Source organism: Ammodytes marinus (assembly GCF_949987685.1).
Source record: "Ammodytes marinus genome assembly, chromosome: 6".
Lineage (NCBI taxonomy): Eukaryota > Metazoa > Chordata > Actinopteri > Uranoscopiformes > Ammodytidae > Ammodytes > Ammodytes marinus.
Window position 1 is genome coordinate 11,390,667 of NC_137235.1, and position 12,739 is coordinate 11,403,405.

Here is a 12,739-nt window from a genome sequence, read left to right on the forward strand (position 1 = left end):
CTAATGGCCTGTGTCATCCTTAGAGAATATAATGTAAGGGTTCGCCAGTGGTTACACATATTAGTGTTGTAAAGCAAGTTCAACAAATTAGATATAACTTGTTTTTGTCTTGGCAAGACTTACTTTTATCAATCAAATTAACAATCAAAGCTTCCAGAACAATGCTTATGGGGCTATACTTATAAAAGAGAAACGAAGTACCGTCCATCAGGTACTGTCTGGTAAACCCCCTTTAAATTATGTTAATACTCTTTAAGATAAACCTGAATATATGAAGTAAATCTCAAAAGATCAAAGGAAACACAATGCTATTTATAAACCATCCATATTGTGCCTCTCAAAGTAGAACAGCACCACCATGTGTTCATGTTAGGTAACTGGACATTTTGAAGGGGCAGAGTGGGTAATGCTTTTAGGAAAGCATCTCAGAAATGATTAATTCCATGGATTCAAGTCAGTTTTATTTATAATGCACACAATTACACATTTGTTGCACACATGATCTGAACATGGGCCTTTAAATAAAATAAACAAACTAACCAAATAGCCCTTTAATATGTACCAAAGTAAGAGCTGCAGAATTATAATAAGGAATTATATAAAAGGTTATGGTCACCCTCTACTCTAAAAGTGTTTTTGTTATGGTTACGTTCCTTGGACGTTTGAGCCTCACCGACACTAGAAAGCTGTTTTCAGGTTGAACTGCTTAAGGGAGAAAGTTTCTCCCCTTTAATCTAAGTTTAAGATGTGGACGTACAGAAGGTGATTCTGTGACATCACAGCTAGTTTGAACACCAGTTGGGTTCAGCAGCTAGGCAACGTTAACCAAGTATGAAGGGAAAAGTTGAAGCCTTAAAATAAACTACGAATGGACCTTTCAGCCAAGTAGGAGAAAAAAAAATCGAAATAAACAATATTTGCATCTTTAACGATTCTGGATTTTTAAATGTGGAGGAAGGAAAATGTTCTTTCATGGACATTTTGAACAAGATCATTGAAACTTTTTGAGAAGAGACAACTCATTCAAAACAGTTTTTTTATGAATTAATTTGTGTCTGGAAGGGAACTTATGGATCTGGTAAAAGTATGTCCACTAAGGGTCAGGTGCTGATCTTCACATTGAAACAGGTTGTGCCTGCTGTAACCATTCCCCCCGTTACTGATACATATAAGCTTAACAAGGAAGCTTATATCTGAGTGAGTCACTCAAATCCAAAATCATTTACTTTTTGTACAATGTTTCTCTAGAAAGTGTTTTAATTGTTGAGCTGCAGTGGAAGGGACAGTAACCCGGAGGAACTTTGCACCGATAAGAAAGACATCCACTTGATATTTTCAAACGATTGACAACAAATACATGTAGCACATTTGTTTAAGCGTTCAGACCTTAGCAGAATGTCTACTTTGCAGAGGCATTGACTTGTGTGTCACAGTAAATTTAAGATGAGCTGTGTACCTACAAACTCAAAACCTTTTGCTTCTTTGTCAAAAACAGACAAATAAGTAATTTAAAAATCAATTTTATCAGATTTAATCTTTTCATACATGAACACAAAGATTGTAATATGGCGGATGTTGATAAGAAAATGGACTGACAGACAAAAGTTAACATTCGATGTTGAAGGAACAGGCACTTCTTTCCGTTTGCAGCTTATTTTCTGAAGCTCTTATTAGTTTACATTGATGTCTATAACCACACAATCAGCGACTCTGTAAAACTAAATCACTTGTACTTGTAGAATCCTTCTCCTGTCTTTTTTCCTAATTTGCCCTCTGCAACCAGCTTGTTCAGCAATTCACTCGGGGCAAAGAGAGGGTTGCTAGGGTCCATCGCACTCCAACCTGCAATGACAAAAAGGGAATGCTTTCACATTTAATATATCAGCATTTTCTCGCAGCATTTTTTTTTAATCTTTTAAATTAAAATCCTATCAACACCTATACTGTCCCTATAGTACTCACCATCAATGATGAACTTCATGGTGTCTAGTCCAACATAGTCTGCAAGCTCAAATGGCCCCATGGGATATCCCGCACCAAGTTTCATGGCAATATCAGTGTCCTCTTTGGATGCATGACCTGAGAACAGGATAGAATACAACGTTTACCATGCAAAACTGCAAAATCAATCAAAATGTTGAAAATGGATGTAACAGCATATTGAAGTAAGGCCCCAATATTTGATGCAGTTCACATTAACATGAATGTGACACCAAAGACAAAAAATGTATGAGAATATTATAATAAGTCTTGTGTTTCCTCTTAGAAACGTACAGTACTTAAGGACCATTTACTGTAGTGAATGATCCTCAGAGTTCCCATGCTCATGGCAGGTATACATACCTCTCTCAATCAACCGGATGGCCTCCGCCATGTAAGGAACAAGTAGGCGGTTCACGATGAATCCTGGTGTATCCTGGACAAAGAAAATGTATTGTGAATGTTAACTTCGATTTTTAAAAATAGACTGCAGCTTTGAAGGCACCAGACAACTCATCTTACCATGCAGGACACTGGGGCTTTTCCAAGCGCTTTGCTGAAGTTCAGGAGGGAATCAAACGTCTCTTGGCTTGTTGCTGAGGTTCTCACGACCTGTGAAAGATGGGACAGTTCAGCAGTCAATAGCAGGATACAGGTGTCTCCGACAGGAGCAGAGATCTGCATAAATTAAGAGTCTTATCCTTACAATATCAGTTAATGGGTATAAAAAGAGTGCAGAAACCCATAGCCCTAAAACCAAAACTTAGCCAAGGGCAGCTCAACCAGTCGTGAGGAGGAATCTAGTGGCGTTTCCCTTGTACGACATGTCAGGTAACTAAAGTAAGCATACATTATTATCCTAAATACTTCCAATAGAATTAATTTGACCTTTGAATGGGTTTTGAATGGATCCTCTGGACACAAAGATGTTCTGCTGAGTTTACTTCAGACTGAAGCAAAACATACACACAAAAACATGCGCGCAACCTCTTCTGTTGATAACGACCTGAATCTGTTTAGTTGTGTTCTTTATGTTCTTACCTGGTTTTAAAAGACTAACCAATGAAAGGGGGAGGGGGTGCAAATAAGCTGCGTCTAATGGCCCTTCATACAGTTCATTCTTAATATGTGACCATGTGAAATGAAACTGTGTTGTCCCTGTTAAAAACTCAGATAAATACAATGACAAACGCACGGATTAGAAATAATTCCCGGAGACTACCTCTACGAGTTTCATCATGGGGACGGGGTTGAAGAAGTGAAGGCCTCCGAACCTGTCCAGTCTGTTGGTGGAGCTGGCGATTTCAGCGATGGGCAGAGAGGACGTGTTGCTGGCAAAGATGGTGTGTCTGAAAAACAAAGCACAGAAATAAAATGATTAAGACATAATACATGAATGTGTTGTATTAAAAACTTTATTTTATTGTCCTTTAAATAGACCACCAAATGTGATGTATCCCCCTTCTCTCTATCAGACCAGAACTTCACACACACACACACACACACACACACACACACACACACACACACACACACACACACACACACACACACACACACACACACACACACACACACACACACACACACACACACACACACACACACACACACACACACACACACACACACACAGTTGGTATTAAATCCTCACTACACAGTAACTGCACTCATTTGTAATCTCACAACACTTCTAGCTAATAAATTAAACTGAAACGAGACGGAGCTTACGCCGGTGCCACCTTGTCGAGATGACCAAAGAGATCCTGTTTGATTTTAATATTCTCCACAATGGCCTCCAACACAAGATCCGAGCCCTGAGCTACAGCACCAGCATCCGTATTGGTCGACACATTCTGCATGACTTTCTGGATGAACTCCTGTCCTGCCTGAAAAAGAAACAAAAAACAAATATCTCCCATTAAAGAAATACATGTCACTCTTTTTTTATTTATTTTTTTAGGTCTGGTGATCTACTGTCTCACCTCTGGCTTATCTGCAAACTTCTTCTTGACCACTCTTTTAAGGCTCCCTTCAATTCCTTTGACAGCCTTCTTAAGGATGTCCTCATTTGTGTCCACCAGTGTCACCGAGTGGCCAGTTGCTGCAGCAACCTGTTGGAAAGAAATGAGTTCCAATATAACTGGAAACAGAGACATACATGGCAGTGCTGAGGTGGGAGCAGAAAAGGTGGCACTGTTTTTGATCCAGTAATTGCTGCTCAACAAATGATAGTGTGTGCCACTGTTGCCTGTTGGTCTTAACTGGCTTAATAAATTAGTAAGCAGCAAATGTAAACAGAAAACCAATTAAAGATTCTAAAAAAAAAAATTGTATTGTGTAAAACAGTCTGCTAAAGAAACAGATTTTGGAGTTTGCTGTGTGGATGTATATTGTATACCACCATGAGATGAACAAAAAAGCAGGGAGGAGAAACACATTACAAGATTTGTCAAACTTCTTTTTTTTTTTTTTTTTTTTTTTTTTTTTACAAGTAGGCCTATTTAAAGTCGGTACAAATCAATAAAAAACATTGATGCATGGATTTTTTTTGTATAAGAACTGTTAAAATACATTGACAACTTGTATATTGTGAGACTATATACTATATTAGTGTGTACGATTTGGACACAAATTCTTCAATAGCAGTTTAGTGGAGAGCAACTATAGAGATGAGATTGCGACACCTTGTGGTCAAATCTGTACCTACAACTGCAGTGCATCATAGTTTCAATCCTTCCTGAACTAATTGTATGTGGCAAAACGGGGTTAAGAACTGTGTTTGATGAGTGACAACTAAATTTATCTTGAACACAAATTCCGAATCAACCACAGGGAAATGTGAAACTTTTTAAAGCGAACGCCCACAGGCTTTTTGGTCCCATGGTTCATTGCGAAGGTGGTGAGACAAGTGAGACAACAACATACAACACATTAGTTCTATATTGGACGTGTTTTCGGACAGTATGTTGCGGTTTTAAGAATAAGGACTTCGAGGATAATGATGTACTCCCTAGTATGGCAAATGCAGCATTCGCGTTGTTGACAGCTCCACCTCCATCGAAGAGCAGCACACACTGCTTCTCCGAGCTTATGGACCCCAGGAAGGGCTAACTCGCGTCTTTTAATAGTGGTCATCCTCCGAAACGTATGCATGCATGTATATTTATGCAAAACAATATATCTTAAACGGACAATTTTTCACTATGTGTTTGAAGCGTGTGGTTTGGCTCATAGCACGTCAGCTGGCTATAGCTATAATGAAGCTAACTGCTAGTAACTTGGCTAAACAAACACCAAAGGCGTGTCGTCGCTTACCTGTGCAATTCCTGCGCCCATCTGCCCTCCTCCGATGATCGTAACATTCTTGATAACAACATGTCTGACTGCCGAGGACGACAGACCCCTGCATATTTGGTGAGTGAAGAAAGCCATGCTGCTGTGTCGACCTACTACAGGACTTGTTCTGCACACTGACCCGGTTACGTGAGAAAATTGGGAGAAAGGTCGTCAGTCACGTGACCGCACAGACGCTTCTATGACCTTTCCCACAGATACACTATATGCCCAAAAAGACATGCAAACTGTGCATGTTATGCATACAAAGGTCATAATAAGTGTTACGTCCTACTTATGGGCCAATATTCATAATTAGCAACACAATGTAAACACACTCTTGAGTAAAAGTGTCAAATTTATTTAATTAAACTTAAATTTAGATACAATGTATGTATGTATTTCTAAAACACATGTTTTCATATAATGTAAACAATGTGTTGTATGTTATTGGTATGTTCACATTATATCTCATTTCATATTGTCACATAAATCTAATAGAGAAACAACTACAATATTCCTCTGAAAAGTAGAGTAGTGGAAACATTATTGAAGAAATAAAAGGACGGGAAAGTACCTCAAAATTTAAATAAAGACAAGTACTTGTTTTGTAATATGCTTGTCCTGTATTTCAGCAGTTATTTAAATCTTAAAAAGAGATGTTTGATTTTGAATTATTAATTTGAGGGCTGTTAACCTTTTACCACTGCAGCAAAAGTATATGGATTCTACAGACCTTGCTGCTAATTCAATAAACAACTTGTAAAAAGTACCAGAATTACTCTTGAAGGTTTAAAAAAAACACCAAGCTTTACATTTTATATATATATATTTTTCATATGATTTTAATTTATGATATTTATGGGTGCACATGTCCGTGCTTCAAGTGAGTCAATACCATACACTATGTCTGTGTCAGTAACAAAGTTTTACAAGTCTTGCCTCATACATTCTTCACATGGCTAAAATGTCAACAATTTAAGACAAAAACATTGAAAAGAGTAAAAATTGGAACCAAAAATATATATTCATGACAAATGGAGGTCATTATTATTAAGATCATCTGCAAATATAACATTAATTGAGTCTGTAAGGAAATATTTTCAAATTCTTCTTAAAACTAAAATCTATTCTCCAATAAGATACATTTTAAAAACAGGTAAAGATATTCAGCAGATAATTAAAAGCATCTGGTGTATTATACTGATCACTCCTCTAATGGATGATAGACAACAATATCAACAGGATCTTGATAATATAGATCATTATAACTTGACCATCAAGTAAATATACATAACGATTGCATAAATATCCTTGTTAATTTAACACCAACTGTAAGACATCACTTTGAAATGTGGTCATCTGATGGTTGAATACCCATCAGAAATGTAAATGTCATGGACCAAATTATTACTTAAAAATTCAAAATGATATTCAATAAATTAACTGATAGTGAAATATAATATGCAGCCATAATTACAATAGCAACATAAGCAATATTTTGCACATATTGCATTGTCTTTCCCCAGGAAACATTAACCAACATTTTTGGACTTTTGCAAAGACTTGCTCGGCATCAAAGCCCCTGGTTTACAGAGCACCAGTTCAAACCAAGTCTTCCACAGTGTCATGTGCGAGGGCTCACACACACGGTGTATGGGCAGGGGGCCAGCGTCAGGCCAAATCGTCCATGCAGGTTAGGAGGAGGTGTTGCCTCTGGGAGTCTGAATGTGAAGGCCTGCAGTAAGATGGTAACAGTCAGGAAGAGCTCCATCTTCGCCAGCTGTTCACCCATGCACACCCTGCGACCTGGAGGATAGAGACAGTTGAAGCCATGGTGTACAAACAATTACAATACATTTAGCTATTCATGTTTCAGTTATTAAGCTCATATAACTAAGGAATGGCATACCAATCCCGAATGGTATAAAGAACTCTTTCCTGCACAACTTTCCCTCATCGTCCAAGAAGCGTGCTGGGTTGAAAGTGTCTGGGTCGTCCCAAACAGCGGGATCTCTATGCACCGACCACAGGTTGGGCAAAACAACGGTTCCTTTGGGAATAGTGTAGCCTCTGAACTCTGAGAGAGGAAGGAAAAAAACATCAATGTCATGTCATCCCTTCACCTCAGCCAACGAGATGCTCTTGAAATGATAAGAAATCAACCGAATTCAGCTCTGTAGATATTTATTATCCCCGAGGTCCAAATAGGTTTACCTGTTGTCTCAGAGGCCATGTGAGGAATAGCCAGAGGAACCGCAACCGTCAGTCTCTGCACCTCCATGATGGTGGCTTCAGTGAAAGGCAAACTTCCCTTGTCGGTCAAAGACGCTACCCGCTCTCTGCCCACCACTCGGTCAATCTCAGCCTGGACCTTTTCTGAAATCCAAAAAGTAGAAGCAAAGCGACAAGTAGGCCTATTTAAAGACGGTACAAAGCCATCTCATCTCAACAAATCAGTAAAATGTACTGTGTCAGAGTCCAAGAAAGCGATAGTAAAGGTTTTGAAATTGAAAGTAATTGTTTTGAAGCGTTAAGCAAGGCAGTTGTGAGACATTTGGAGAAGTGGTAAAATGTGTAACTGATCCAGACAATTTGTCTTCCTAAAAAGTAGGAAATATTTTAGCCGTGGTTTCCACAGACCGATTCGTTTTCCCCCCAAAAGAGTTTCCATTTATGTACAAAACAACATTATCGAATTATTTACATGTAAAGATTATAGAAATGTATTGAATTATTGACTCAAACAGTTGATTTAAGATGATCTTACGAACCAAAAAAAAAGATAATGGTTTTACTACTTGTATAACTATATCAAAATCAGACATAATCTGATTGGGAGAAATTTCAGATATTGCAGGTGATAGTCCCACAGCTCCACTCCAGTGTCAATGTGGAGGTCAGTTTTGCACCAGCAGACCATACAAAGTGCTAGATTTCACCGGAGCACGAAAGCAGTTTGCAAGAGATGAACCATACTATGGACTGTTGCTATACTATGTTACCTTGGATATCAGGGTGTAAGACCATGTAGAGCAGTACCCACAGGACTGAATTAGTGGTGGTGTCAGTGCCGGCGATGAAGAGATCTCCTATGATGTAAAAGAGATAGTCTTCGGTGAAGCTGCTGTCTTTCTCTCCGGCGGCTTGCTGGGCCAACATCTCCATCAGGTACATGTCGGCGAGATCCCTGGGGTTGCTAGGATCTAATGTCTCCCGGTGCTTCGCGATACTCCTCTTGAGAAACACCGTGATGTCTCTCTCCACCCGCCGTAGCTCCGCGAAGACCCCGAAAGGCAAGTAGTAGAGCAGCGGGAAGACGTTGATAAGGACCGCGGCACTGTTCACGCAAATCTCCAGCCCTCGTACCTATAGGCATGGGACGACAACCGGTTTCAAGGTATACCGTGACATGAAAAAGTAAAGGTTTCAATAGCGCCGTTATCTCTGTCGTTCTAAGGTACTAGAACACACAGGATGTTAACATGGAAGCTTTTGTAGTATTAATGCTCAGAATATTTCTGCCGCATAACCACTTTCACTAGAAGAGAAATGTGTAGAAAGTGAACATGTCTCTAAAAACCTTGTTTAGCTGCTCACTTAAAAAGGACTGCTTTGTTTAGAATACGTCAATTGTTTAACGTATAATGTTATCATACAAGTTTATTAATGTTAAAAAAAAAAAGATTATGTCCAGCGGAAGAAAAAAAAAACTTCACCCAGACATTTCAAAATAACACATTGAGAGCTGTAATCGCAATACTGTGATATTGTGAACCCGTGGTATTTTTGCTTAAGGTTATCATACTGGCACATGCCTACTCGTACCATCAGGTCCAGCGTGGTGCGGAACTCGCTGTCCTCGTGACTAAAGCGCTGACCCAGGATCAGCGAGCAGATGACGTTGGACACGGCGTTGCTGATGAGCGGGGCCAGGTCCACAGCGGCGCCATCACCACACTCCTCGTTCAGTCGCAGCAGCTCTGTCTTGATGCCGGCCAGGCCCTGTTGGATGCAAGGCTCCAAGCTCAACTTCCCCAGGCCAAAGTTTCGGAGCGTGGTGTGGCAGAACTTGCGCTGCTTTCTCCACACGGGCCCATAAGGTGCGAAAACTATACCTGAAAGTTCCATTTAAAAACAAAAAGCACAAGGCTATTAAAAGGTCAAGCATGTCAGGGTTAATTTAGTTGTTTTTCATTCTTATCTCTAATGGACTTCAAACTATAACACACACACACCAATAAATACAGACTACACCTGCCAGGAGGATAATTCCGTTTTTTTCCCTGCCCAAATCCTACATTTGATAGTGCAGGCCTAACATTGGTAAATGAAACCTCTCAACATAATATTGAGAGTTTTAAATCTGGAAAAAAAAGTGATTTTTCTTTTGCTATTAGTCAACCTGTTTACTGCATAGCCCGGATGCACAGCCACGTTAACAAGGATATACTCATCATTTGGCAGTATATTAGGTGAACTAACCTCCAATGCAACAGTCTTGCAATAAATCCTACTGACGTGATGTCAAGTGTTTTTGTTGTTGAAACAGTTTAAGAGGGTTGTTGATTCAACTAAAAGGTAAAAGGCAACTAAGAACTCTTTCAATGTTTATGCACAAGTGTGAATTGATCAAATATGTCCCCATCCCATAGTCTGTGACTGTGGTCATAGTAAGAAGTGTTTTGACCATGCTTTTTCTTAACCATATCTTCACACTGACATTTACTATGTCTTCTGGTTGTATTAACCGGTAGGCCTATACAAAAGGATAGAAATAGCATATGCTCTGGATTGATAAAAGAATATCTTAAAGGCTCTTACTTTGGACTGTTTACTTCACTGATCCAACAGACTTAACTTATTGGGTCACCTAGACACAACCTGTCAGACTGTCTCAAGCGTATACATGTCTAATTAACTGGCTTACTGACTGTGAATCAACTCATTTGCCTGTTTACGTCTGACTGGATATTGGGACCGTCTTACATGTGTCGAAGTGATGGTAATCTTTTAGCACCTGTAAGGAAAGAATAGGACTACTAACACAGCTGCCAACACATAGGCCTATGATTTCTTCTTGTCATGTTTTACTAGTTACATTTATTCTCCATTTTTTCAAAAGCCTACATAACAAGACTTCAGGTAGCTGTATCCGGAGGCAGCAGGAAAACGTGTTAAAAACTGGGCTGCTTCTGTTGGGAGACTCCTTGTGTGCCCAGGGAGAGCTCTGTATTGAGCGCCAAATGAAATCCCATCAAATAAGCCAATTCTTGTAATGTTTCATAATAAACAGGCTATAGGCCTCTTTAGCCTATTCAGACGGTTTTGATATTTTTTAAATAAAGACTCTATTTTAGACTTTTCATTATACATTGGTAAAGGCAATGATAAAGGCAATAACCCTAGTGTATGGGGCAATACTTAACCGATCAATATTCACTCACTAGGTTGGATCAAAAAAACAACCCAGCCTTCTGTAAAAGTTCAAACCCAGCGCCTGTTCTGTCCTAAAGTTACCCAACAGACCTAGTGTGATTGTTGGGTTACTTTGTAACCCAGCAGTCAGTTTGGTGAACCTAGGTGGAAATAACGAGTAGAAATACGCATACAGTGTTTATGGGTATCTGTTAGGCTAAATTATAACATTTACCCAACATTGACATGATGTTGAAAAAAAGCAATAAGACAATCTAATGCAAACAGTGTCCTACCTTTGCGTTTAGTCATGAGAGTGATAGCAGGGATGTCTGGTCTGTCGGAGAACACCTCGGGGTGGTTTGAGAGAGCATCTTTCACCACTTCATAGCCATTAAGCACAACGATCAACTGACTCCCTACAAACAGGCTGTACACGTTGCCATACACTTTGGCTTGTTCTGTCAAAACAACCACGGCGCTTTTATTTCCAGTGCTGGCTGGTTGCTGGCCGAACCTCCTCTGGATGAAGGACGGAATGAGAAAGCCGCCGAAGTTGCCGACTATCGGCCAGGGCTTCGGACCTGGCGGGATATTTGCGAGGTGCCGTCGTCTCTGATAAAAACTAAGTAAATAATACCCTATAAAGAATACTGTGAAAGCTACAATGTTTGCGTGTGTCAATACAGAGCTGCTCAGATGTTCCAGCCATGACAGCGAAACCATGTTGTCAAAGTTAAAATAAACTGAATTCATTGAGCTGACATTACTATCCCATCTTTACGGGTATTCGTACAGTCCTAGTGCAATTATTGTTGATGCAACAACACCGCGAAACTGGTATTTAAGCGACCTCAGCCATGCCATGGACCTATTATCCAAGACCTCAGCTCACGCTCTTCCTGTGTTGTTGTGAAACGTGGGTCAACGTAGCACCTTTACTGGCTTCCTATTGGCTGACAGTTCCGTGACCTGCTGTGATTGGTGCGCTGTGACAGGCCTAAGTGATTTTCAGCCCATCATTTTGTTTTACAGGCATGGCCCTTTAATATGCTTTTTGATAGGCTACAAAATAACAGCCTAGCACAATTTTATAAAATTGTACATTTCCATTTAATTGAAATTTTCCGGTGTGTAACAGAAACATTTCCCCTTTGGGGAAGGGCTACCACAGAGGTTAAATCCATGATTAGATGCCCATTAAATATACTTAGGTTAAGTAGGCTACTATTTATATTGTAAACATGGCTATAGTTTGAATAATCCCATATCTAATTTCAATATCAATGTTGATCAATTCTATCAGTCATAATCGTGTTTAACTAAAATCATTTGAAAAAATGAGCACTGCCAAACAACAAAATATTTGCAAGATTGTACTTTTTTAAAACAAATTCAGTTGAAATCATTGCTCAACTTCACTGCAGAGTTGTGGTGAGTATTAAACATGTTAAACAATGGATTTTTTTTGGTACTATTCCTATTTCTTCCCAGTAGAGGGAGCTATTCCCCATGTTGACAAGCAATTCTGACAAAATAAAAGTAATATTTTATTGCAAACATGTCTATAGTTAGTAAAATCCTATCCCTAACATCAGCATCAATGTGGACATCAATTAACTTCACATGGCAAAAGCAAAAGTACATTTCAGGGTCTACATTTGAATGGTACTTTTTTTAATAACTATTTTGGTTTTGGTTTTCTTTGGTATTTTTGCTTCCCGCTAATATAAACTACAGTATTAGTTGATATTAGAAATTAAAACAAGCATAGAGATATGGAAACGTTACGGATACAGCATGAGACCATACAATATTTTATCATACAAGCAATATATTAAATTAAAAATTATATAACAGTTTTAAATGTAAATAATGAAAAGCTGGATATATACTGTAAAAATGCATGTATGATAGGAATTACTTCAGAAAAAAGGTCTGCAAAGTTGAACAGATCCATTAAATATACAATTGTTTCGAAAACAGATAACTAGTATATAACATA

At 39.0% G+C, this 12,739-nt stretch overlaps 2 protein-coding genes across 2 annotated transcripts; both read right to left on the reverse strand.

Moving 5' to 3' along the window:
• Window positions 1-1,504: 1,504 nt before the first annotated feature.
• On the reverse strand, window positions 1,505-5,463 carry hadh (hydroxyacyl-CoA dehydrogenase). Its single transcript, XM_080030188.1, has 8 exons — window positions 5,299-5,463; window positions 3,966-4,094; window positions 3,712-3,869; window positions 3,203-3,329; window positions 2,503-2,592; window positions 2,344-2,416; window positions 1,963-2,079; window positions 1,505-1,842 (listed from the first exon to the last, which is right to left on the reverse strand). Exons 1-8 carry the CDS (start codon window positions 5,413-5,415, stop codon window positions 1,724-1,726), a joined length of 930 nt encoding a protein of 309 aa, XP_079886314.1. The 5' UTR covers window positions 5,416-5,463; the 3' UTR covers window positions 1,505-1,723.
• A 715-nt stretch (window positions 5,464-6,178) lies between these two features.
• cyp2u1 (cytochrome P450, family 2, subfamily U, polypeptide 1) lies at window positions 6,179-11,608 on the reverse strand. Its single transcript, XM_080030179.1, has 6 exons — window positions 11,031-11,608; window positions 9,145-9,434; window positions 8,322-8,685; window positions 7,534-7,695; window positions 7,229-7,396; window positions 6,179-7,125 (listed from the first exon to the last, which is right to left on the reverse strand). The coding sequence occupies exons 1-6, from the start codon at window positions 11,488-11,490 to the stop codon at window positions 6,944-6,946; spliced, it is 1,626 nt and encodes a 541-aa protein (XP_079886305.1). The 5' UTR covers window positions 11,491-11,608; the 3' UTR covers window positions 6,179-6,943.
• Window positions 11,609-12,739: the final 1,131 nt, after the last annotated feature.